Here is a 27691-nt window from a genome sequence, read left to right as displayed (position 1 = left end):
CAGCAATCTACTAATCAGATGATTAGCTATCCAATAAACAGCAATTATACTTGTCATTCCAAAGACAGTAATCAATACATACAAGTATGATTTAAATGAAATAATAATTAATCATGGAGAGTAGCAACTAAACAACAACAAAATATTCATGGCAAGGTGAACTCAAGACAATATAAAATGTTCATGTAAATATGTGATTAAGGAAGATTAATCAACCATTACACAAAAGGGTACGATGAAGAGACATTTTTCATCATGGAGATAGATATAAAAAGAGGATCAAAGTCTTCCAAATCACCATCGTCATCGTCATTTTTTTCTTATTTCTATTCATCCTCTTTGTTTGCTTCAAACTCCCACGGTTCTCTTCTGCAAGTTACACTACTAAGCTGCTTGTTCAGATCAATTTTAAGGTTGTATTTCCATCTGCTAGAATGCTCCCATCAAAATAAAAGTTTGATTTTTTTCTTTCTATCAGAGAGTACTATGACTTTTATCTTGTTGGTGTTAGTTATAGCCACCTCTTTGCAAAAGTGCTCTAAGGCATATAAGTGCTCTTGTATACCATGAGAGGCCCTAGAAATCAAAATGAGATTGTCAGCATACAAAAGAAAGGCCTCCCAATGTACTCTTTCAAAATAAGACCATTCCCTCCCTACAAATTTAGCTATTGTTTTGAACTATTGATATATAAGGAGAAGTGGTAGAGGATATCCTAGCTTAACTCCGCCACTCCAAAAACTTTCTAAAATCTACTTGAGTTCTAATTTTTACTCTAAACTCCTCATAAAGACTATGGCAACTTCTCCACACTACCAAGACTCTTCATTCTACACCAACATTTACTCTCTGGAATAGGTCTTGAGAGCTTTTTTAAGTCTATGAAACAATTAAAATATGCTTCTTTTACATTCCAAACTTTTCTATGGATATGTCTCAAGATAACACCATGACCTGTTGGTGAATGTAGTCTAAGACCTACATACCTGTTTGCCCTTTTATTGTTTTTATCAACCCACATGATAATTTTTTGCTCAACCATGCTTTCGAACAACTTTGCAAGCAGAATGATTGATCATGAAGGTTTGGTATATTGAATGACTTATTATCTCCACACTTAAGACATATCACTTGATTGGTAGTCCAACCTCTTCAAAAACTACACTAAATGAAATATTTCAATATTTTCTTGATATCAAAGATCTGGAATTTCATCCCCCATTTTAGTAACCATAGTATATGTTGACATTTTCAGATTGTTGACTGCCATATTTGGGTCTGTGCTTTCCAAGGGCAGCAATATGTCTCTTTATATTGAGGATGAGACATGGAGAGCCATGTCCCTTCAAGGGGCATGTCTATTCATTATCTATCTATCTCTCTATCTATCTATATATATGGACACTTCAAGGATCGTACTGACAGAACAGCATCATAGAGATGATGTTATTATGACAATGACATGAAATAATACTTGATAGTTGAATTCAAGGCTGAGATAACTGGAGTTCATTAATCTCTTGAATGCCGGCCAGTTAAGATTTCAGAAAATAGACACAAAAAGCCCCTTGAAGGGGATGCACTACACCAAAAACGTATTTAATGATTTTATAAATGGAAACATCTACAACTGGTTGAAAAGGAAAAGTATAAGCATTAAATAGTTTACCTATGAATAAGTTGCTGAAGTCCAGAATGTAACTTGGGCACATAACCTTTTTTATGTTTGCTTGGGTATGTTTAAGCTCCTCCAAGCCCATGCTTTCAGCAATCAAATTCATAGTGGAACTGTATTTCTGTGTTGTGTCAAGCAACAAATTGTTAGACACATCGGTTTCCATCAGAATATTGTCATCCATGATATCCATATGAAGCCATTTAGGAGACTTGCGAAATCCCACTGATCCATTTTCAACCTGAAGTCACACATATAGGAGTAAAATCAATAGAATGAAACTTAAAAATAAGCACAGAATCTAGAAAAGGTATCATAGGTCACAATGATCTTAACAGATTCAAAGAACTTACCCCATTAATGTTAAGTAACACCAGGGGATCATGTGGCAAGTAGTCATCAACTATCTCTACAAGGTGTTCGGGAGTGCTGTCACCCCTGTAAATAACAGTTAGGAACTCGATTTATATCAACTGTCAGGAAAACTGTTCTCAATTAAAGAAAATTAGCCACATTAAACTCAGAAGCTATATCATGAGAATTTTGTAAATAATAATTTCAGGTCGATAGTGTAAGATTAGTCATCTATTGAATAACATTCTAATGAAAAAATAATTTAACTGCAAGATAAAGAAAGCACGTCATCTTCACCCTGAACCTAACTGAATTTGCATTTATCATTTCATTTATTCATTGTGTACCTATTGAGGATCAAATTTTTAGAGTAATACCCTTTGACAAAAAAGGAGAAACTTCAAATCCAAACCAGTAATTACAAGAAATTGTTATCATTGCCCACAAAAATACTTGTGTTCCTTGTTACTCAATAACTTTGTCTTAAGTTTTGTAATGTTCCGTTCTTGACGTTGTTTGCCAAATGCCCAAACTCGGGGCACAAACTGGCCATACGCTGATATTGAGGCAACCGTACAGTTGGAACAAGTATGCAAGTTGGTTGTACGGCCTGGAAGTGAAGGAAATGATGGTCGTACAGCTCAGTTGGAGGCTGTACGGTATGGAGTGTAGATAACGGTACGACTAGTTGGAGGCCGTAAGGTAGGGTGCTCAAATAGCCGTACGGAATTTGTCTGCCATACGGTCTAAGCTGATGGAGGTGTCTGTACAGTATGAATCAGAACTGTACAGACAAAGTGGATACCGTACGGTATGAGGGTGTATTTTGCACGATGGAATTAGGAGGGGTACGGATGGGTACAGAAGTGAGTGTCGTTGTGGTGAGGGAGGATGTTGCAAGCTGCTTCGCCACAGATTGAGCTGTACTCCGAGCTACCGGAACAAGTTGCTTAAATTCGCCAGAAACATCAAATAATCCAAGTACAAGTATTGAAAACCAATTGAAGATAGATACAGATATATGTATTTGCAAACAAAAATGGTGTGCAAGTTCGCCAGATCCAAGGAAGTAATACAGAGACGGAATAGGGTGAGGGTTGACTCCCACCAAAACCAGAATGGCCAAGTAGGGAAGATCTTTCACTTCCGAAATGGTGGACAATATAGAACTCCAACAGGAATTCGTAGTACAAAGAAATAATCCAAATCACATACCAACTACTACCTACATGTCGTGCTTAAATACCCATTAGAGAAACTTTCCAAGGGTTTACAAAGATAGCCGACGACCACACCTACCAACGGAAACAATTAAATAAAAAATAAAAAATGGGTCCGAGATATACTAAATCAATCGGCCCATTAACAAAGGTTTGATTAAATATTTATTTTATGACAAGTTCAAACTTTTGTCATCCAGAAAGGTTTAAATCATAGTTTAACTAATCGTGAGTTTTAGTCTTCCTGAGATTTTACAAGAAAAAGTAGCTGTTTCTGCAGCAAGTTTCTGGTGAATTTACAAGAATTAAGGCAAGAGTAGGTGAGTTTTTCTTGCAAAAACTAAGATGAAGAAAAAGCTCATGAGCAAATAAACTATAATTTAAACCTTTCTTAAGCTATAGAAGACATACATAGAGTATAGGAGATATTTGATGATGAACAGTGTGCTGATCTCCATTGGAAGAGAAATCAAATAAGTAGCCAAGTGCAGTTGATTTGAAGGGGGAAGAGATGTAAACAATAGTTTGACAATACTAATATACATCAAATTAAATCAATTGATAACTCTAAGTCATGTGTTTAATAATGTGTTTAATAAAGGAACAGTTATATAAGTTTAGGTGAGTTTATAGCAAAGTACATTGAAAACATTTGCAACTTGCAGGCAGAACTTGGACAGAAGTCAGCATTGACATGGTGTGATGGTTAAGTTGTGTTGTTCTTGCCATCAAGGTTCAATTCCCATTAGGATGAGGTCCCCCATCTGTAGCCTTAATGGTTCATAGCTCCAGAACAAAGTGTTTATCCCTCTTATTTTAAAAAAATGTACACAAGGAAATGTCACTGATAAATTGTGATTTGTTGGCTTTATAAGATCTATTCCAAGGTAAACAACTACACTGGCATTTTAGCACTTTTTAGCGAATTGGAAGGATTTTATAGTGGATTTGAAGGCCTGTATTTTGTAACTGTATTTTGTACAGAATTTATATTTTTTTAAGAAATTTAAGTATTTTTTAGGTTGCTGAGTTTTTGTAGAGTTGGAAAAAAATTTGGTCTTCCAAGTCCAAGTACCTACTATGGTCAAAACAACTTATAACACTACTATGTGTTATCCTACTATGGTCAAAACAACTTATAACACTACTATGTGTTATCTTCTAAGGTGAGTTTCAGTAGAAGTGATAAATCCTGCATTTTTTACTTAACCATCTTAAGATATCATTACTTCCATTTTAAATTTGGACACAAACCAAAACTATTCACTTGTTTTTATTCTTACACTTTTGTTCTGTATTTATTGTATTTAATATTCAAATTGTGAAAAAACCACAAAAATAATAGAGCACGTAGGGTTCAAATAATTCTGAAGTTATTTTTTGGGAACCTGATCATTGTCAAGAATGCATCACTGATTTGTTCATATATTACTATGTATTGGTACAATTCCATTGTGTTTTGGTTTGACGAGAAGCCAGGAGAAAAATTACCATTCCATATATTATAGAGTCCCATGTTGATAAATAATACTTTTACCTATGACTTCTAAATATATTTCCTCCTATCTGCTGAGCCAAATTCAGGAGTAATCCAAATTGGCTTTCCAAAACCCTGTGATTCTTCTTACTGGAACTTATATCAAAGATAAGCTATGTAAGAATGGCATACCACTTTTTGAGAGTATCCTTGACATTTTCCAGCCGTTTCCACAGAAGGGTTGTGAACAGCTGCCATTCTGCTGGGATGCAATAATTTCCATAGAGTGGGTCCTTCAGAACAGAACTATTAAGCTTCACTAAAGCCATTGGAATAGTGTTCTTTTTATTGTCGAGTAGTTGTACACCATCCAGTTTGCTAGAGTTGTTCAGCTTCACTCTTTTACAGGAGCTTGGCATGGATGGAAGTGGCAAAGAATGGAGATTACACACCTGCTCACCCAAGAAAGAAGCCAAAACAAAAAGTTCCTCTTTCGATAGTTTTGTGCGGCTACATATCCACAAAAACCAACATTAATATTCATTTATGCCAAATTTCATGACAAGAGAAAGAAAGTGATTTTCTTATTATTTATAATTGCCCACAAATATTGTTGCAAATTAGAAACAAAGCAAACCGAGAGAGAGAAAAAATAAATGGTCAAAAAAGACACCTGTCAGCTGCAATATTATATACAAGGTAGCTAGACTTGTAAAGAAAGTTACCACAGCATTTTCCTACAATATAAAACAATAAATAAGTAGGTAGTTTCTTACACATGACAAAGTTCTTCACCCTTGCAGCACTTTGTTATGAGGTATGGCCATACTGGCATGCTTGCATTAGAACAATTTCGCTCTTTGAAAGGCATCATTTTCCCTAACAAAATAGATTCTACCTTGTCTTTGTTCCATGTGCTAAAAGAATAATTGCTTGGTAAGTTGTTTTCAGAAAAACAATTAATATTTGTAGGTATACAAGGGGCTTCTATTCCATCCCACAAAATAGATTCATACGAGTCATTACGGAAAAATAGGAATCCACTCGCTAACACATAAGGTACATGGTTATTTAGTGGAGATCCAGAATCATGTAGAAGACTGTAAAATTCGATCTGCACAGGATTCAAAGGCAAAACATGTTAATAAGAAGACCTGATCTATGCACATGTTGCCATAATTTAAGTTTTGAATGAAGTACCTCAGATCCTAAACTGTGAACTGCAGATTCTAAGCCTCCTTCAACATAGAATTTGATAACATACTCCCCGATTAGGTAAACCTGGTCATTAACAAAAAAATAAGAAACAGTAATAGAATTCGTAGTTCTGTAAATTTCTACATCAATGTGCTTCAAAGTTATTTATGAGATTGCTACTATTCTTAATATTTAGCAAACTTAATAATTAATTATGGAATCTCATGTTTCATACTTGGAAGATGTGACAAGATTTACAGAGAAAGGTCTTCTTAGAGATGCAAGATACTCACTGGATTACTGCCACTCCCAAGAGGAAGCTTCTCACTTTCTGATGGAAGGGGTAAATTATTAGAAGAACAAATACTTGAGACACGATCCCACCATTTACCTGCATCGAGTGCTATGCATGCACCCTGAGCGCAACAATTGACCCCAAAATGAATTCTATCAGTGGCTCAAAAGCACATGTAAAGTTAACATGAATATGATGAAGGTTTCAAGTATGAGACATTTGTACTGATTGAAATACAATTGGTAGTTGGTCCCTGAAAACAAGTGACTTTCAAGATGTAGGAATATATATAAACTTATAAAGTATGGCAAGAAAAGACACACACATGAAACTTTTTTTTCTGAGTCTACCACACCAATGTTGTTTTGGATAAGTTTGTTACATTTAATCAAGTGCATAAACCTAAGAAACTATTTATAATTTTAAGAAAGAATTTATAATTTTAAGGACTTAAGAAATTATTTTGAATTTGTAAAGGAAAATGGGCCCAAAGAATCAGAACATAGAATGGACTGTATATTACCTCCCATATCTGCTTTCTTAGTGATGGCTTCACTTCCCAAAGCCTGTGCAACCATTCCCTCATCTCCCTTTTCCCTATAGGGTTGCTTTCATTCCAGTTTGAATTATAGTGATCACGATTCTCCTCTAAATACACAGAAAGAGAATCTATGGAGTAGACTATATCTTTCACTGATGAGCGTCTGCCAGAGTTCAAATAATCATTGCTTAAATTTATTGCATCCTCATCTTCATCAGAAACGCCTGCAAGTACAGATGGTTTGTGAGTGTTCTTTGGCACGACTCCCTAGGCTATTAAAGAAATATCAAACTACACATGTATTGATATCCTTAAGCTATGTACCGTGTTCTTCCAAAGCAAGCTTTCCTGCACGAATAACTCCTTTGTGAAGATGCCCAGGAGCCAAATCAAGACACACAAACTCAAGGTTGGTTTCATTGACGAAGTTCTGAGTAACAGCAACTGTTGTCTCTAGATTAAGCACACAGTGCCACCAACCACTTGGAACAAATATTGTCTCTCCTGGAAGTTGAGTACATTCCAAAGGCTTGTCTTCTTCCGAAAGTAGAGGATAGATATCTAGCCACCACTGAGGAAATTAAAAAAAGGTATGAATAAAAAGCATAATTGATTATTCAAATTGTATTTCTTCATGGCTAAAGAATTATCTTTTGAATGTGTGAAAGTGACAGCCCACATACATGATTTTAACCAATCATTTATAATGCATTTAAGTATACAGAAAAGCACCTAAAAAGAACTAGAAAAAAATAACCTGTGGCGATGAAGGGGTTTCAATATTCACATCTCCATCTTCCTCATTCACATGGACAACAACTCCTGGGGGTACCCTGCCAGGAGGATATAGTGCCCATCTGCAAATGTACTTATGCATTTAAAAAACCACAGTTCCTTACAAAGAAAAAAAAGGAATATCAAATAATTCCAATAAAAAGTTTTGACAAACTGATAAACAAGAAGAAAATTGTTTAGAAGCAAATACCAGTAAATTAGAGAACAAAGAATTATTAATAAAGTATTCAAACAAAAAACTAGACCCTGCTTCCATCTGTTACAACTTGTATGGTAACATACAAAAGGATAGAATGTCTGCTCCAGTCATTGCCGGAGCAAAAATAACACTCATCAAAGAATGTAAATTTCATAATATATATGCTACTAGACACCCAAAGGAGAACTCGTGAAAATACAAATGTAACAGACACAAAGCATAACACCATGATTAAAGTAAAGTTAGCAGATTTCAATTTACTACTAATAGTGAGATTTGAGCAGGTTTATTAGCATATCTATTATACTATACGCATAGTACTACTAGTACTATCCCACTCATCATTCTTCACTAATACAAATTTTTACATAAAAACTTCTTCCTATAGAGAAGAATTCACCAAAGACGTTTCCAATGTCCACTTTGTACAGCCTTTCCAACAGCTCTGCAAGTTCCAACTTTCTTGGAAATCCCTATCTTTTAGAAATGGAATTACAATACTGGCATTCTGTTCAAGGAATCAATATGATCCCATTGGTCCTTTGCAAGAGTAGTTCGACATTCCAGATGCTTCGCACACTTCTTGGAGAAGTATGCTATTTTTGGGAGGTATCAATTCTCATCAAGTTAGATTTAAGTGAGCTTCAGGGTATGTTGTCAAAATCGAAATTCGATTTTAGACTATTTTTTATATTTTTTGAAACATTGAACAGTGTGCAGAAAATAATTTAAGTTGTCAAAGGGTGAATTAAAAGACAGCTAATATTAATAATGTATAAAGAAAAATTTGAAGTGACTTTAATTGCTCAAAAAAGTAAATAATAAACTAGAGTCACTTTTATGGAGCTGAAGGATTGATATAAAAAGCAATTTTAAAAATGTGCTTGTAGAAGGGAAATTGGAAAAGAAGAAGCTCATTCAGAATATTTTATCAAACGTTGTTTTCTCCATGATGCCGAATGTTGTTCATCTCTTCTGTCACAATGAAACCCGAAGGTAAGATTGGTTTTAGTGGTGAAACATTCCTCCCGAGCCAGTACCATGTAATTCACTCAAATGTGTGTAAAATGAATTCAAAGGTGGACTCATCCAGAGATCACAGTTGGGCTTAATGTTTGCAGAGTGAGAATTAGGAATAAATTAATTTGTCTATACAGGATTTCAAAGGTTTATAGGTAAAAAATAATAATAAATAATTTGCAAGCAAATACAAATTTATAGGTGTTGTGCATGCAAATAAATATATTTATCAAAATTGCCTTCTTATGTGTGTGAATGGGGAAAGACTGGAAACTGTAGTAGAGTGTATTCAGTGAGAAGATAAATTATAAAATTAAATGATTATAGTTCAATGGAATTGAGTTATACCCAGCCGCCCCATAATTAAAACCACAAATGGAGTCATAAATGTGTTAAAGATTGGACAGTGCGTCTTTTCCAAAGGCTTAAAAGCTTTTCCAATAGTCAATGCAGCCTTTGAAGGCTTAAACATGCTTATCACTGCCTACCAAAAAAGGAGTTACAACTTTTACTGTATGCTTGTCATGTTCCCATTTTGAGATAAAATTTTAATAATGATTAAATAATATAATATTATTAAATAAATAATGATAGTAAAATCATATATTAAAATTAATATTAAAATATTTTGAAAAGGAATTATTAATTAATAATTTAATATTATTGCCAATAGTGGCATGTTGTGATGGTTAAGTTGTTGAATTGTTATTCTTGCCATCAAGGTTCAAATGTAATGGGGATGAGGTCCCCTATTTGTGGCCTCAATGGTTCATAGCTCCAGGTAAAGTGTTTACCCCTCTTTAAAAAAATTAATAATAATTTAATATTATTATTATAAGATAAATAATAACATATGAAATAATATATTATCAATAAAACAAGAATTAAAATAAGATCTAAGATAAATGATAATTAAATAAAAATAAAATTATAATGAATGAATAAAAACATAAAATTAACTACAAGAAACAATATTGTAAAAATTATGTTACCTTTCTAAATAGGATTTAATAATAAATGATAATAAGCTGAAAATAAATAAGTAAATAACTAATATAAATTAACTAAATCTAATAAAAGGTCAAGAGATATTATTAAAGAATTGCAACTCCTTCAAAATAAGTTATAAAGAGGAGAGTTCATTTAAAAGAGGAAGGAAAAGAAGAAGAGGATAAGATAGGAGTTAAAGAACGATTAATGGAAGAGGAATGAAATGAGAAGAAAAACAAGGGAATTTTTCAAAACGTTGCAATGATGGAAGGATGTGACTCGTCAAAAAGGTTGTAAGTTGTAACTATGAATGGTTGTGACTCTTCGAAAAGGTTGTAATTATGAAGTGTTATGACTTTTCAAAAGGATTGTAATTATGAAGGGTTGTGACTTTTCAAAAGGACATAGATGACAAATAAAACAAAATTTATAATTCACCATTGAATTAGAAAAAAGAAGAGTCGTACCAAAAGGAGAAAATAGAATAAGATAATAAAAGAGAAATAATTGCATACCTCTTGGCATATATTTAACGTGAGAAGCAAGGGAGCTCTCAAAGGTGGTAAAAGCATCAGAAAGGTATGTGTACAAGGGATGTTATATATTCAAAGTTTTATTTACATGATCATATGATATGTCAATAAATACCTGGTTGGCTATATAAATATACATGTATATGTAAATTTACAACAAAGATATTTAAAGTTCAGATATTATTGATATTCGAAATTTACATTAATCCAAAAGAATGATACTTAAAGATTTGATTATGTGTACATTAAATATAAAGAGTTTATTAATATGTTGTAACTTGTAAGACACCAATAGAATCTCCTTATGGAAGAAGTAATTGATCAAGCTCCCATAGTGCCAATGTAGGGATCGTGGGCATCTCTGTATGAATGGCTAAGTGCCAGTGTAGGGATTGTGATAATCTCTATATAAGTGACTAAACTGGGATTAATGAAATCTCAAAGTGTTAGTGTGAGAGGTTAGTAAAACCTCTTTATAAATGGCTAGATGAGATTGATTTCTATAATGTCAGTATGTGAGATTCCCGTCTGACCAACATGCTTGAGATTGATGAATCTTTATAATGTTGGTATGTGAGATAATCTCCAATTGATCGACATACCTGAGATTGATATAATCTCTATAACGTCAGTATGTGAGATTGGTAATCTCCATTTGACTAACATGTCTGAGATTGATATAATAGTGTTAGTATCAGAGATAGGCATAATCCTCATTTGGCTGTCACAAATGAGATTGATATATTCAGTATAATGTTGGTATGTGAGATCGATCTCCATTTGACCGACATGACTGAGATTGATATAATCTCGATGTGCCGGAACATTCTGATGAGTCAACATATGCATATGTGATGAGCCTTGGATAGGGGATGTCCCTTCCAATAGGGGTTGCACTCTAGAGAAGACAATGGACTAACTACGGGTTACAAAACCCGATCTAGAGACGTTCTTAAGGTTTGGGGTTAGAATTGGGGTAGCATTTTCACCTAGAATATTATCAATAAACTTGATATTGTTTAATTCTAACATTTTTTGCAGGTATTACTCATCCCAAGCTAACTCTAGTAGCAGGGACATTACACTGCTTTAGCAAATAATGGAGCCGCGGTACCAAATCAGGGCATCGTACAGCTTTGAGGTTGAGTTTGAAATATTAGTAGTTGCCGATTGAATAAATTCAAGGTCAGCAATTCATTATCTAAAATTTATTGATGTCATGTTATAACCTCTGTATGTTATTACTATATTTAACAGTTTGCTACAGCAGCTTATATTTATCAGAAAATATTTGACATATAAAATTTTGAGTTATTTGATTAAGGGAAAACATGTTTTCATGCATTTGAAATTGAGATATCAGTTTTATGATTTATCATCAAACAACATTAAAATATTCCTTCAGTTCTGCAATAAGCAAACTGTTCGATGAAATGCCTGCATAGCAGAAAACATGAAATTGCAAGTTGTGGTTAAAAATTCCTGGTAAGAATATTACAACGTTCAGCCTTCATATTCTATGCCTGCATTGCATGTAGAATGAATTCAATGCTGAAATTCCAAATATTTGTCATGGATTCATGTAGCTGTGCTATAGCAATATATGGATAGTTTGTCTCTGGACCCCCAGATACTTGACTTTTGAAGGTATACAAGACCAATATCACTTAGTCAATAAAAATAATAGGTAACCATATTGTATGTTCAACGTGACAAAAAACAAGAAGATAAAAAGGTCATGGTTATGAAAACGTGATAAAATATGAGATTGGGGGGCAGTCCTAAAAACAGCTCCACTATGAATGTACGTATATACACAATACTCATATTTTTGAAGCCTAAACCCACACCTAATGAACCAAAAAGGCTCAGAAACAACCAAAAAATGTGTTTAAAGCAATGGTCCCTTTAACTCATGCTCAAACACAGATATTGTGGCAAAAGAAAATAGTGTACAAGGGAACCTTGAAACAACCATTCAGCAGGTGCATTGCAGTCTGTTTGAACATGCAGCAGCATTGCCCTATTGCAATTACGGAGACAAAATTTAGCATTCAATCAAGTCATTTTCTTTTGGATATGTTAGTTTTGTACATCCAAGTTATGTACCAGGATTCTGTGACAATCACTAATTGATTGCATTGTGGCATAATTATGATATTTGTGCAGCTTTCATACAGGCAAGGAAGATAAACAATAATATGGCAACATTCTGAGCACAGATATATATGAAAAAGCCCAACTGTTTATAATCTTGAAAATATCGATTTCACTTTGTTGAAGGGAGACAACCAATGGCACATTTTTTTACCGTGTTTCATTATTTCTTTTATAAATCCAGCTTTTTATCATTTTCTCCAGTGAAAGTCTTCATTCACTATACCCATATCATATGTGTCAGAAACCCCACCAACAATTATCTCAAGAATTGTTTCACTGCAGAATTGCTACCCAAAACTTAAATATTACCAGAAAAACCTCTTCCTGGTTTCTCAGCTGCCAGATTTATTACCTCCTTACAACCTATTTTTAGCCATTGGAGGCACTATGCTACTAACCATTCATTAAGATGTTTTAATTGCCCACATATAAGGTGATAAATCAATGAGGCCACAGTCCCCTCCACAAGAAATACCACGGTAACTTCATTCTCTTTCTCTCAAACTAGGCAAGGTTGGTTGGGCCTGATCTATAAATTGGGATGGATACTCCACACACACAATCATCAATATACAGAGTCCAGTATTCAGACCATTCCTCCCTACCAAACATTCATACCATCTAAAGTTTTGCAATGCTCAAAAGAGTGTACAACCAGGGATAACAGAGATCTAAAAGCTAACAATTAGAGAAGTTAAACACACAAATTTGTAACAACATATTACTACTGAAGAAACCCTCAGCTGGGTGGAAAACTCCAGGAAGATTAAATGTAACTCCTCAGGCTGCTAATTTTCAACTTTAATACATGTATTCACTGCCTTTTTTGGCTTTAGAAGAACACTACATGGGCTTACTACCAGCTCGCTACACCTGCACAATGCCTTGGCATCTATGGGACTCTTCAGTAACCAATGCTACAAACTTAAGAAAGGATTGCATCCATCAAACTATGGAAAGTATAAATCAGACTTGCAACATATACTTGCAATGTCCCAAAATGGCTCTACACACCATCAATTGATTGTCTCCTAAAAACTGGCTTTAACATTGCCAAATTATGTGTCTCTCCCAGGCATGAAGGTGTAACAGACTCTCTCTTGATTCCAATGCCAACTGACAAAAGAATGATGCCAAAAATTAACAACAATATGCTCAGAAGAGTCTAAACTCCTCATTTTCCAAGGACAAACTCTCAACCCGTATACAAGTTCGACTATACCTTTACTAATTACTAGAGCATATGAAGGTTTCCAGGGGTGAATTCCAAATGCCAATCAAAAACTTCTGATTCAACCATTTTTGCTTGCACCTTCTAGAGGACAAAACTTTTGCATCTGACCTTGAAAATAGGTGCCAGTTTTTTCTGAAATTGCACTATTTTTTAGGGTTGTCTAAACATGCAATAACATCCAATTTGTGTTTCCATATATCCATTCATTTCAACCCGAAAACATGACTGCATTTTCAAGACCCCTAATGAGCTGAATGAAACCCAAAATGTGCCTCATCTGCCAACAGAGATTCTAAGATGGCCATACCATCCCAAAACATGCATAACCGTGGAACAAGTAGGCCAATGTCTAGAGCAACCCTATTACACTAGTCTAATGACAAACTCTGCCTGAGCTAGCTGGCAACATGCTGTGATCTGGAATGACATCTCTAAATTTCCAGTACATTCACATTTTCACATCAGCAGCTCTACAACATAGATTTTTGGGTTTGAACTCCTCTTGCTATTATAACTTATTGTAATTTCAAGTCCCATTGACCTACCATGGTCATTTGTGGTCATTAATATTATTTCTTTCTTTCCACCATATGTCACAAATGTTGATGGGCATCTAAAATAAAAAAAACTCAAGAACAACTAAAATGAAAATTGAAGGAAGTACTTCAAGCATCTCAACGAAACCATCAAAAGAACAATACAATGAAACAGAAAAACTATCAGCTTTTGTGAAGTATCAAAATGACCTTTTTGAAATAAATTGCATATTTGCATACAAATGTCATGATGCAAATGACAACAGATTCAGCCTTTACCTCTTGCGCCCTTGCAGGAGAGTGTTCCAAGCACTTGTGAGTGCTGGATCTACATGCCATGATGCACCACTGCGTGCAGGACCAAGGACTAACCATCTAAAAGGTGGTCTTTGATGCTTATCCAAGATACCAAATAGGTCTTCTTGAAACAAATGTGGCACATTATATTCTTTCAATAAATCTGGTGCAGCTTCTCCAAACTAGATAAAAGAAATATAAGAGGAATGTGCATATGGTATAACTAGAATTTAAAAGTAAACTTTCAAGGGATGAACAGTTTAATATATTCAGAATTTGACAAACTTGCCTTAGGATCAAATATGTAAAGAGGGTCTTCGTCATGTTGTTGTTTCACATACAACTCATAGTCCTTTAATTTCATTGTAATCTTTTTTGCATTGCTTTGAGAAATACGAAATTCAACTTCTCCATATCTTTCTGCTAGTTTCTCCAAGGTCCACTTATGTCTTGCAACCCAATCATTGGCCAAATCTGTAAATAAGACCTGTAGTAGAGACTATGATCACTGATACAGTCCAAAGGCAAAAAAAGCTGTGTAGATCAAGCATACGAGAAAATGGCAAACAGATGCAATCCACACATAATATATTAACAAAAAATTTGCATCATTGCAAACATGTGTCTAATATTAAAATTTCTCAACTCAACATATTATTTTGCAACTCACGCAAAAAAGTTCATCTGCAAGATGGGAAACTAAATGTACATATATAATAATAGATGAGAAGTATCACAATGTTGGAGACTAATAAGATCAATGGGAAAAGTACATAGGCATCAAGGCATATAATAAGGTTGAAAATATTGGTAATAATCATTATTGGAAATTTGTTCAGGCAATATTATATAGTTCGTTCCTCCTCAAGCACTCATTAGTAACTTAACATTTCTTCACTAAATGAGACCTGTAAATAGAAACAGTCATTCCAGTTTAAGGGCATGCTACTCGAAATAGTTTGTGTTCTTGTCAACAAAATGTTGAAAGATGAAGTTTTCTTTCCATCCATGTTTTCTTATTGTAAATTTATATAACATTCTAAACTATTTCAAGACCTACTTGAAAAGTAGAGCTTTGACAATGGATTGTTCAAACCTTGGAATCATGTGAGTAAAGGGTAACAAAGTTGTATTGACCCCTAGTCGAAGGTTATCAATAATCAAAGTTTAACATCCATTTTTATACAAATAATTTAATAAATTTTAAGTAATGATATATATATATATATATATATATATATATATATATATATATATATATATATATATATATATATATATATATATATATATATATATATATATATATATATAAAATTCTTGCAATCAACAAGTTTCATCCTTGATTCCTTATTTCCTAAGTTACCGATTCGGATGCGGATTCCGAAGCGGATTCCGGAAGTGGATACGGGATGCGGGGATTTTTATTTTTTTTGGATGCGGATGCGGGAGGAAACGTGTGTATATATATATATATGCAAAGAAATGCAAGAAATATCAAATATACTAATATATGTCTATATATATTAATATATAACAACTGAGATGAGTATTTAGTATTGAAGACCCAGTAAAGACATACAGTCTGCGTGAATACTTTTGGTCAAAGATTTTGATTAGCAGCAAATATTAAGAATCATACATCATAAACAAAGTTGTATCTACATACTGTTTAATAATCAAATATTCTAGGCACTAGCAATATCAAAGTTTGGCATTTAAAAAAAACATATATGTATATATATAACAAAGATAAGCAGCATGTAAATAACATGAATGCTGGAAAGATAAATAACATGAATGAGTTTTACACTTTTCATGCAGCTGGGCCCGTGGATGCTCCCGGATGCTTCTGGAAGCTCTGTGGATGCTGGCCGGAAGCCACCCGCAGGCTCCCGGATGCGTCTGGAAGCTGGATACTGGCTTCCAAACGCATCCGGGAGCCTACAGGGGGCTTCCGGCCAGCATCCACAAGGCTTCCAAAAGCATCTCGCATCCGTCCGCATCCGATGCGGAAGCCTCTGCATTTCCAGACGAATCGGTATCCTAGCTTATTTCCCCTCCTATACCTATCCTAGGAGACCATGGATTTACTTGTCATCGGGCACTTGACACCAATATACCCTCTAGTATTACTTCGCCTCTCCTTACAACACCATCTATCAACTCCTAGGAATATAGTGAGTGAAATAAAGGAATTGGTCAAACCATTCTAACTCCCTTGCATTACAAGTTGTATACATTCATATTTACTTCATATAATACATTATATATATATATATATATATATATATATGTATATGTATATGTATATATGTATATATGTGTATATATATGTATATATGTGTATATATATATATATATGTATATATGTGTATATATATATATATACACATATATACATATATACATATACATACATACATATATATATATATATATATACATTCTTAATATAGGACCCTGCATAGGATATTCCCATCACTTATATCATGTTTCTTAATTCTAAGATATATACTTCTATTGACATATTAATATGATTTAAGTTATATATATATATATATATATATATATATATATATATATATATATATATATATATATATATATATATATATATATATATAATGGGGTTCGGATGCCATGAGTCGCATTCAATTATATCCCATGATTTGGGATACTCAGTATGCACGAGAATCCTCAAAACGCATTAACTTTAATTGTCAGGCTATCCATCTTATGTGTTATGACCAAAGGCTATTAGTGCTTGTCTCACCAAGTCCACGCAAAATGACCTATCTTCTCATTCAACCAACTTGACGTCCTCTACCCACCTCGTATTGGCGCTGCAAGTGATGATTCCTTATGCATGTGTGACAACTTCCTATCTTAGGTGTTTGGCTGTGTGATTAGCAATTCTTGCATCACTCCTTCGATATCCGCTTCTAATGTTTTCCCAGTGCAACCAATGTTTGTCTATATCACTCCTATGACTCCCTATCCTATTCCCGATCATTATGTAGGTCTTCCCTTAAGTAGGTTGACGTGACTCATAGAGAGGGTCGCATCCCATCAAGTATATATATGAGCATTATATTTAGATTAGTTTAATTATTGTTATTAGTTAGAAACTTATACTGTTTCAGTGATATTTAGTTTTCTTTAATTATAATAGAGATCTCTTATGTTGAATAGTATTTTTTTTGTTATATAATAATTTGGATCTTAATAGTTATATTTATTATTAATCATATTTAGTATTTTATTATTCTTCCTTCTTAGTCAATATCAATAATAATTAGTAACAACAAATCAATTTTAGTAATGATTCAAATCAAAACTTGTGTATACATCATTAGGGTTCGTGACAAAAGTTTCTCCCACCCCCTTAACCTCAAATCCTCCATGCTCTATCGCGTGTAAAGCCTTATTAGCGAACAATGATGAAATGATGAAATTGAGTGTGGCGCCACTATCAATCATGGTTGTGACACATTTTTTGTGAAGGGTGCCACAAACCCTAAATATACTACTTTCAGTCATCATAGTGAGGGTAGCTATGGAACCCCCATTTTGTATGAGTGGGGCGATTCTCTCTGCTTCAGTAGTTTCATCACCTTGCCCTTAGGAAACTAAATTTTCTTCTCCATTGTCAAGTAACACATCAATGTACTGAATCTTTCCCTTGTGAAGACAACAATGGGATGATCCCCAGGGCTCCTTGCAAGTGAAGCGAATTTTCTTCCTTTGAAGCTCCACACCTGAGTCCTCATCAGTCAAAGATTTTTTCGAAGCCATCTCCTTGTCTTTGTCCTTTTGGGTAGAGGTGGTGGAGAGGGTAGACGATGTAGTCATGTCACGCACCTGTTCTATGACCTCGATGAGAGTGCCAAAGTTGAAACCTTTAACCCAACTCCTCAAGGGTTTCCTCAGTCCATCCATGAATAACATAATTTGTCGTCTCTCTAAGATGTCTGTGACCAGCATGGAGAGTCTTTACAATTCTATGATGTAGTCATCGACTAGGCCAATTTATTTCAACTATGCCAATTCTTTGAAGTTCAGTTCAGGATCCTTTCCGTCAAAGAGGCCTATGAGTCTTTCTATAAATTCAACATAAGAGGTTATTTGATCATGACCAAGAGTAACCAAATTATGATGTCACCATTTGTGTGCAACTCCTAGATGAAGAGCAACAAATTTGATTGCTTCTTCAGGCATTGAATTGAGCTTAAAATATACCTTCAACACCCAAGCTTGTGCTAAGATTGATCCATATCCATCAAATGGTGATAAGATCACTTTGTTCATCTTCCTCCTAAGGTCATCATTAAAATAATCACAATTTCCCTACCTAAGTACCCCACTCTCAAATTGCCATAATCTTTGTAGGATATATGGCCTTCCATATTCGTGTTCCTCCAATCTTCTCAAAGTTGTTCTTGCATTTCCTAGAAGGTGGGCTCTCGTTCTCTGCACAGTCCTTCCATCCTTGGAGTAAAAATTAGTATCGAAGGTCGGGAGCGAGATTGAGGGTTTATCCTTCCCATAACAGAGTTGTTGATATGCCCATTTTGTTCTCTAATTGCTTTTCCGTCGGCCAATTTTTGTAATGTTTCCTAAATAAGCCTTTGGATTTCCTTGATCTGGACTTGGTTTTTGGTGAGCTCTCTTAAAAGATTCATGACTTCTGTGGTAGGATCTTGTGGATATTCTACCAATAGAGTGATCTTGCTTTCTTCTCCGGGTATAAACTTGCATTCACTTCCACAGGCTGGCAGAATCACTGGCTCTGGTACCATTGTAATGTTCTTGTTCCTAGATGACTACAACTTTGGTCTCTAAGTTTAATTTTTCAAAATCTAAATTTTTACCCAAGCAGATATGTAATGGTTGTATTGTGTTTGTTGGTCGCCGGTGAGAAGCTTAGAATGGCCATACAAATGTTTCAAAGGTCGTACAGCCTGGGAGAACTAGCGAAAGGGGGTGAATCTATATGGTGGATGGAGGGAGGGATCTAAGTAGGTTGTATAGTTACAGACCGTACAACGTGCAATGGGGAATGGCGTGAGAAGGAGAAAGTGCATATAGTGTTGGGGAGATGGGCACATGGAATGGCTTGCAGGATATTTTCGTATGGTGGATGCAGGCAAGTGAATAGATGTCATATAGTGAGGAAGCGAGGGGCAGGTTGTACGGCCAAGGAAGGCCCCCATACTATGTATGGAATGGTTGTCGAAGGAATTAGTCTTTTGAGTGTTTATATTCGCTAGTGCCAAATGAATGTATCTGAATACACTATAATTAATGGATCTCTAGATGACAAGAATATGAATAAGACGCTGAAACTTAATGATGCCAGAGAGATTGATTCAAACAAAGGTGGTGCTCCAAATACACCATGTCCGAAGCAAAGTATACCATGCAAATTACAAGCAAAATAGGATGAAATCTGTGAACCCACCAAAAATGCAAAAGGCCAAGTAGGGAAGGTCTTTCACTTCCAAAATGGTTGACATAGCAGAACTCCAACTGGAATTCGCAACACAATAAACATAAACATAATCCAAATCGCATACCAAACACATCCTACTTGTTAGTCATAAATACCCAATTGGAGGAAAGCTCCTGAGGCACACAACAAGTGCCCATGCAACAACAAACACCTATGATCAAAAAATAAAGATGGGCCCGAGATAGACATGAATGAATCAGAACCCCAAATACAAATATTATCGTTTTATTTTATTTATGACGGGGATCCATAGAGAACAAGTTTCATTGAATACTTTATTGTTGCCTTATTTTCTATCCATTTCATTTTGTCAATCTTTCCATTGGATTTCATTTACAGCCCTACATTGGTACTAGAACAAATTATTCATCCTCCATTTTTGCAATAAAATACTCCTCCAGTTGTCTACAGTTTCCAATAAATAATGAGTTGAAGCCAAAAAAAATATGCTTCCTCCTTTTGCAATACGCCTACTTATCATGTCAACATATACATACATTCCTACTCTACTAGTCCGATCATAGAAATGAAGTTTCCATGCCCGAGCACCCATGTGCCAATCTGACGATAAATTCTGATTATGAATTCTTGCATGCCATATTGTATTACCCCCCAACCTGCACTTATTATTTCAGTTCAATAGACCCTCATTTCCTTGTCGCTTGCCATCATTTTTATGTTCTATATATTCTCCACTCAATTCATTCACACTTAATATTTCTTACCTCAATTTAACAATGATAGATGCGACGAGGCAATGGACATGGAACAACACAAGAAGAAGATTGGGAGTCTGATGGGAGGAGATGTAATAAGCCCTAAACTTGTCATGAGCCTCGATTAGTGTGTACAATAAAAACGATATTTAACATTATTAATAATCTTGATATAAATCAAGGTAATCATAATAATTAATATTAATCTATAAATATTAAACAACAATAAAATATAATATAATTTACTATTATTAAATTAACTATACTATAAAAATATATAATATATTTCATATCAAATATATTATCAATTAATAAATATTAAAATATATAACATAATATTAATATTCTCATATAACAAAATAATATAAAATAAAATGTCTTTTAAAAATCTAAAGGACATAACCTTTCGAAATGCACAATTTATAATTCTCAATCCAAGAGAACATTAAGGGGATTATCACTGAATTTCATACAAGAAAACAATTCAGAAAGGTCACACAAAGTAAGGATCATTACAGGAGATCATCAAACACTTTGTTTATGGTAGGTCTTTTAACTCAAGAATGAGCATTGTCATCTAGAGGGGAGGCCATGGGACCAGAGATGAATTCCATCAACATTCAACTTGGTCTTGAGGACAATGTATGTCGAGAGACTCTACACAAAGCCCTCATGGACTTGTATGTTTCTCAAAGTTGGGCATTTTTATAAAAGTTAGTTAATTATATTAGTGTGTTTAATAAAGAAGAAAACATGAAAAAGAGAAGGAATTGATTTCTCCAAAGAAGCAGAATCCAAGTGATTTCTGGACAAAAATGCCAAAAACTAGAAAAATTGTTGCAAATAATATCACAAACATCATATGGATAGATTATTAAAAAAGGTTGTATGAAAAAGACCAAAATAAAGACCTATCCCCAATAATTAACACTGGGTCAAATTTTCTCCACAAAAGATATAAAGGAAGAAATTAAAATTTTGATTGTGAGCAAAGCTCAAACCATAAAATCAATGACAAGCTGAATTCTTAAAAGGGCTTGGGAGTTCTAGCACTATACATCAAAAGGACATTACACAAGGTCATTCAATATGGTTTCCCCAAAAAAATGGACTAATGTTGTCATCCCTCTCCTCAAAAAAAGATTTTTCAACAGTCCAGAGAACTATCATACTATAATGATTAATACCCTTTTTGGAAAATTCTTCCAAAATATGGTGGAATATAGATTAGTCTCAACGCAGAAAAGGAAGGTAAGAGTGTTTCAATCCAAACCACTCTACAATTGAACACTGCATCACACTCGGACATTTGATTGAAAAAATTTGGGAAAACATGGTGAAGAAGTTGCTTCCTATTTTGTTGGTTTCAAAAAGGTATTTGACACAATGCCTAGAAGTAAACTTTGGGGTAGAGAGAAAGATACGAATACCAGAAAAATATAGAGAAGCAATCCACAAGCCTTATGATTAGACTCAAACAAAAAATAGAACAAATAGTAGATTATCAAAATGTTTTAATAACAACATTGAAGTCAAATAGGGATGCCCACCATCCCCCACTTGTTTGGCCTATGCGTAGAAAAGTTAGGCAATGGGGGTGTTCATCTAAATTATTACATTCAATTTTCAAAAATGATTTTAGTTATAAATTAAATTGCTACTTATACTTAATCATTGAGAAATGTTTTTAGGTGATTAAATTGAAGAGTTGCTAGAAACAAGGAGCAAAAAATGAACATTTTATCATATTTTTCATAACTTTCAGGGAATAAATGTAATAATCAGATAATATGATTTTATTTCCTCTAGAGTTATATAAGGGAGAAATGTTTTCAAAAAAAGGTCGTCTTGCTCATTTAAACAATTTCGCTTCTCAAGAATAGAATAGGCAGTTTATAATCTTCCTACAAACATTAGTTGTATATATCCAGTTTAGGTGGTTGTCTCATGATTCATCATGAAAAGTCATAGCTGCTACTATATCTCTAATCCAGATACATATATTCAACAAATTGCAAGTCATACTATTCTAAATAAGCCACACAATTTGCAGGGATTTTATGTTTTAATAGTGAAGATGGATTGTGAATTGACATTATATGAGTTTTGGCCAGTCACACCTTACTCAAATCATTGTCCATGTGGATGTTGCCTGTAACAGATCTAACAGGGGGTGATTTACCCTCCCAGGCATATCATGCAGATCCTTATTGGGTTGTATCACCTACTAATCCACCTAAATACATGTTGTTTTGGATTGCAACAATATTACTGACTAGTTTATGCATATTTCTCCTTCATTACAAATCAACAATAGCAGATTCTTGAGTTCATATCATTGTAGGAGATTTTACAGTCTTTATCAACAGTAATTTCACCCATTTCCAATAGTAAATTGCTAATTTTGGCATCTATATATTTCCAAATATTTTATGCATTGTCCTCTTTTTCTGGCCTTTTCAGTATCTTTTGGAACTTCAACTTTCTTAAAGAGAGTCACCCTTTCCGTAATGGAATTTCAGTGATGGCAATGAAATCAAGAAATCAAGGTGTGTTTCATGGTACTTTCTAAATGTAGCTTAGACGGTCTGGGAGCATTGTACTTTTCTTGGCAAAGTTTGTTATTGTTAGAATAATATAATTAATGGTCAATATTGTATTCTATTAGATCAGATTCTATCTGTTCAATGTAGTTCAATGTTTCTATTTTCTTGTTTTCAATTAGTTGGTAGTTTCTTTTAGAAACTTTGTTAATGTAATAACATATCAATTATTCTTCATTTCTCAATAATAATCATGCAATTACCCGTCTCATTTTGTTTCACAGGGTATCAGAGCGGGATATTTTTCAATTTCATGGGTGTCTAGCCATAATTCAAAATTCCTATTTTGGGGTCTAAAAAAGCCCAAAGGTTGGATGTTTTCTATCATTCGGTCATTTTTGCTTTGTTCTAAGACTCATGTTTTTGCAGGCCATTTTTTGCAAAACCTCGTGCCTAAAGCTGTCTAGGGTTTTTGTCATTATTTAAACATGTCTTTTCTTCTACAAACTGCACTCAAAGGTTTTTTGGACAATTGTTGCTTGTTTGTGGGTCGGCATTGCTTCTTCATGAGTCGTTTCTGCTATTTTGTGGGTGTTCTTTTGCTTTGCGACACTAGTTTTTAACTTAATTTTATATCATGTTTTGTCTTCTTTCAACTTGTTTCGTTTCTTTATGCGATGTGGTTTCAAAATATGCATCTCAGATCTCTCTGCTCTAGTTTGCAAATTGCAATGTCTAGCCACATATTTCTACTCGGGTTTGCAATGTGCAATGTCTACACAAGTGTTTTGTTGAGTAACATAGATTGTTTTCTGCAAATGTACTAACATGACCATTGTAATTGATGTCTTCCAAATGCAAATTTGAAGACTCATAATTATGAGAGGAGACATGTCTCTATAGTTAATCATCATTAGTTTATATATATATATATATATATATATATATATATATATATATATATATATATATATATATAACCATATATTTAATATATGTTATTAAATATAATATTTTATATATATATAAGAATATTTATCTAATGATGATTTACCATCAACAATGTATCTCATGATCGAATCAATCTAACTGCAACTACAAACTTAACACTCCCTCTTAGTTAGGGAGGATTGATATAGAACACATTACACTCTTCAGTATATGAAGAGGTATCATCTCAATATGATATTCCTAGAATGGCATATTTAAGGATATCAAAATGAATCCATCAACTGGGATGTTATCTTTCAATATAATCCGAAGTATGATGCAACAAGAAATATCAATCATATAATATTCATCATACGTATATTCTTTTGGTATGTGCACTAGCATCAAATCCTTGACGCCTACCAAAAGAATATGTTATATCCTAGAAGGATGAGCTATCTAATTTGCCGCACTCTGGGACAAAAATTTAATATAGTCTATCAAATAACAAGAAATCACAATGTCATGGTCTCTATCTTGACAAGTATCATGATCTTTGGCACTTTGGGACAACAACTTAACAAAGTTATCATGATAATAGGTCTACCATTTATAAGATCGTCACCTTACAATGGTTACCTTCTGTTTGATCATGATACATTCGTTATCATGACTTCCAGCACTCTAGGACAACAACTTAATGAAGTTTGTCATGATAACAAGTCTACCATTTATAAGATCATCACCTTACAATGGTTACCTTTTGTTTATATATGTCAATGAAAGATTGTCACCTTTCATTACATATCATATGTGAAATAGTAACCACCATGAACCAAGTCAAAGGGTGGTACAAAAGCTTTCACCTCAATTCTCTCTCACAAAGAGGAATACATTACAAGGAATTTCACTTAGAACTTCTCCTAATAGAGAAGATATCATTCATAAAGGATTGCACCTCAAAATTCTACCTCTGAACAATGATCTTGGGAAGTCAGGTCTACTTGTTACTCCCTTAGAGGCTCTCTTCCCCTAAAGATTCTTGTCAGACTCACTCTGAATTTGATATAAATCTTCTGATTTTCTAGTGATAAGTCAATACTTCCTCATGATGCACTCGAGTAGGCCCATCAAAATCATGCAGTCACACGCATGTATTTCTAGACTCCCTCTCAGTATTAATCTTCTAAGCTCATGTGTCGCCTTTGAAGAAGTGTCATACTCCCTCTTAATGTAGAAGGATAATCATAATCTCAATCACCAAAGATATTTGCTTCAAGAGCCTCACTTTATCCAGCCTGATCACAACTTCTTTTAAGCTATTGTCATAAGCTGCCTAATGTGTCATTCTTCTTTTCCTACAAGATCAACTTTAGATACAAAGGAAAAGATCAAGGCAAATAACTCTTATAATATGTGTAGAATTACAAACAAAGGAGAGACTACAATAAGCAAGTAATTATAATACTCACGGATAATAAATACTTATCTGCACATTAAAATTCTTAATACAAGTTGCTCCAATGAAGGTCCATATGTATCAAATAAGATGATGTCTCTGTATAAAGTTTAAAAATTTGTCAACCAATGGGAATGAAACATTGGTTATTATTCCCCCTACAATGTAAAATTCCCACTCATTCCATCAACATTGTTGGGGGATAGTATCTATTTAGTGATACTTAGTTCTCATAAGCGATAATTTCGTTATATGCAATTCGTATCTTGAGGAATGTATTGAAGTTTTGCTTCCATGAATGATCCTTGTAGTTTCCTTGTAGAATATTTCTCACCTTTCACTTTGATATTTAGTAGGGTTTGCCTTGGTTTTAAGGAGATCGTATATGTTTTACTCTTCGGAATACATGTTTCCTTTATTTGATCCCTCTCTTTCAAGGTTGCCTCTAATGAAATGTCAGGTTCCCTCAGAATCTCAAACTCCCTCACATGTAATTAAATTCTCGGTTGGTGACTAATCCTTAAGATCTTGATGTGGTAAAATCATGTGTGACCGTTTGCAATGCCTGATCTGCACCTTATCCAATGTTACGGACCCTTTGTAGTTGACCGCCCATTTTCCAAACCTCTTACTCGGTAATGTGAGCCCTTCTTTGATATTCGCATGCTTTCTTTTCAAATCCTATTCACAATCTTCTTAAGTTTCCCAACTGCTTTAATATAAGGAAACTAATGTGTTATTCTTGTTTTATAAACCCCACTATTCGCATCAATGCCATCTTTTATTAGGCAATTGGTATTTTATTTGTTTGCAGTGAGTAGCTATATAATATGTATTCCTGTTTCTTGTTCCTCTTGACTGCTACATTTTATTGAGCACTCAAGAATCCATCTCAACATAGTTTACTCCCTCTGAATCAATATAATCGAGATCACCAAAAGTTGACTAAATCATATCCTCTATCTACTCCTCCAGATGGATGTGTCAAACTGCCTCTTTTCCTGCGAACATGTTCTCAAAGGAAAAGATCAAGGCAAATGGCTCTTTTAATACTAATATGGCTCTTTTAATACTAATAAGAATATTACATTAGTTAGGATATTAGTAATTCAACTCATGCTTATTGCTAACAATAACATAAGTAACTCTTTATCTTATATTTCTAATAATAGTAATTATTGGAAAGTAATTTTTAATAATAGAAATTTCACATAATTATATTATAAATTAAATAAGTATCTAATGTATATTTAACCAATATACATATATTCTTTTTTTTTTTTTTTAAAAAAAGGGGTAAACGCTTTGACCTGGAGCTATGAACCAGTGAGGCCACAAATAGGGGACCTCATCCCCATGGGATTTGAACCTTGATGGCAAATATAACAATGCAACAACTTAACCATCACAACATGCCACTATTGACAACCAATATACATATATTCAATATGTATATATATAATCTATTTTTTCAATATATCATTCCCTTATTAATACCCAATAAACATCCTAACCAATTCAATTGACATTCACTTAATACATGTTCATAATGAAATAGACAAATACTTATCTCCATGTTATTGTTGATGTGGTCTATAAAGCACTTTTGAACTCATCGGATTTCCAATCTATTCACATTGAAACTCCCGATGTGCATTCTATGTAAGAATTGATAAACTGCTAATCTTTTAATATTTACCATCATCCACAAGGCATTGATTAAGATCTCGCCATGCAACAATATGATGAACTGATAAATTTACAATATAGATTTCATTATGGTCCATGGTAAGTTTTCAAAATAATTTCCCATGGTTGTTGTATACAACATCATCCTCCTTTCATGCATAGACTTTTGAGTGGCTTCGTATTCCAATTATTCTACGATGGTTAATAGGTTTTGGTATTTTTTGTGTACATGTCTACCATTTGAGCATGATGAGTGCTTGGTCACCTATTGAGTGCGGTCCACTGTGTAACCCCACTTTGACCGCACAACTTTGAC

The 27691-nt window shown here is 34.0% G+C and overlaps 1 protein-coding gene across 2 annotated transcripts in view; it reads right to left on the bottom strand.

Moving 5' to 3' along the window:
- The window catches only part of LOC149557472 (putative glycosyltransferase), a 138679-nt gene that overhangs the window by 45975 nt on the left and 65013 nt on the right, over positions 1-27691 (bottom strand). For both annotated transcript variants that reach the window (XM_089832126.1, XM_089832127.1), the window contains exons 5-15: positions 14813-15010; positions 14506-14705; positions 7517-7616; positions 7084-7330; positions 6742-6983; positions 6217-6339; positions 5927-6007; positions 5503-5840; positions 4919-5236; positions 2029-2113; positions 1670-1916 (exon numbers count right to left, since the gene is read on the bottom strand). In XM_089832126.1, the coding sequence (XP_089688252.1) occupies positions 1670-1916; positions 2029-2113; positions 4919-5236; positions 5503-5840; positions 5927-6007; positions 6217-6339; positions 6742-6983; positions 7084-7330; positions 7517-7616; positions 14506-14705; positions 14813-15010 (2179 nt within the window). The remainder of the gene's footprint in view (positions 1-1669; positions 1917-2028; positions 2114-4918; positions 5237-5502; positions 5841-5926; positions 6008-6216; positions 6340-6741; positions 6984-7083; positions 7331-7516; positions 7617-14505; positions 14706-14812; positions 15011-27691) is intronic.

This window comes from Cupressus sempervirens, chromosome 5 (genome assembly GCF_028749045.1).
Source record: "Cupressus sempervirens isolate cs-2001-9-10 chromosome 5, ASM2874904v1, whole genome shotgun sequence".
Classification (NCBI taxonomy): domain Eukaryota; kingdom Viridiplantae; phylum Streptophyta; class Pinopsida; order Cupressales; family Cupressaceae; genus Cupressus; species Cupressus sempervirens.
Note: the sequence above shows the minus strand (reverse complement) of the source record. Positions and strands in the feature narration are given on the sequence as shown.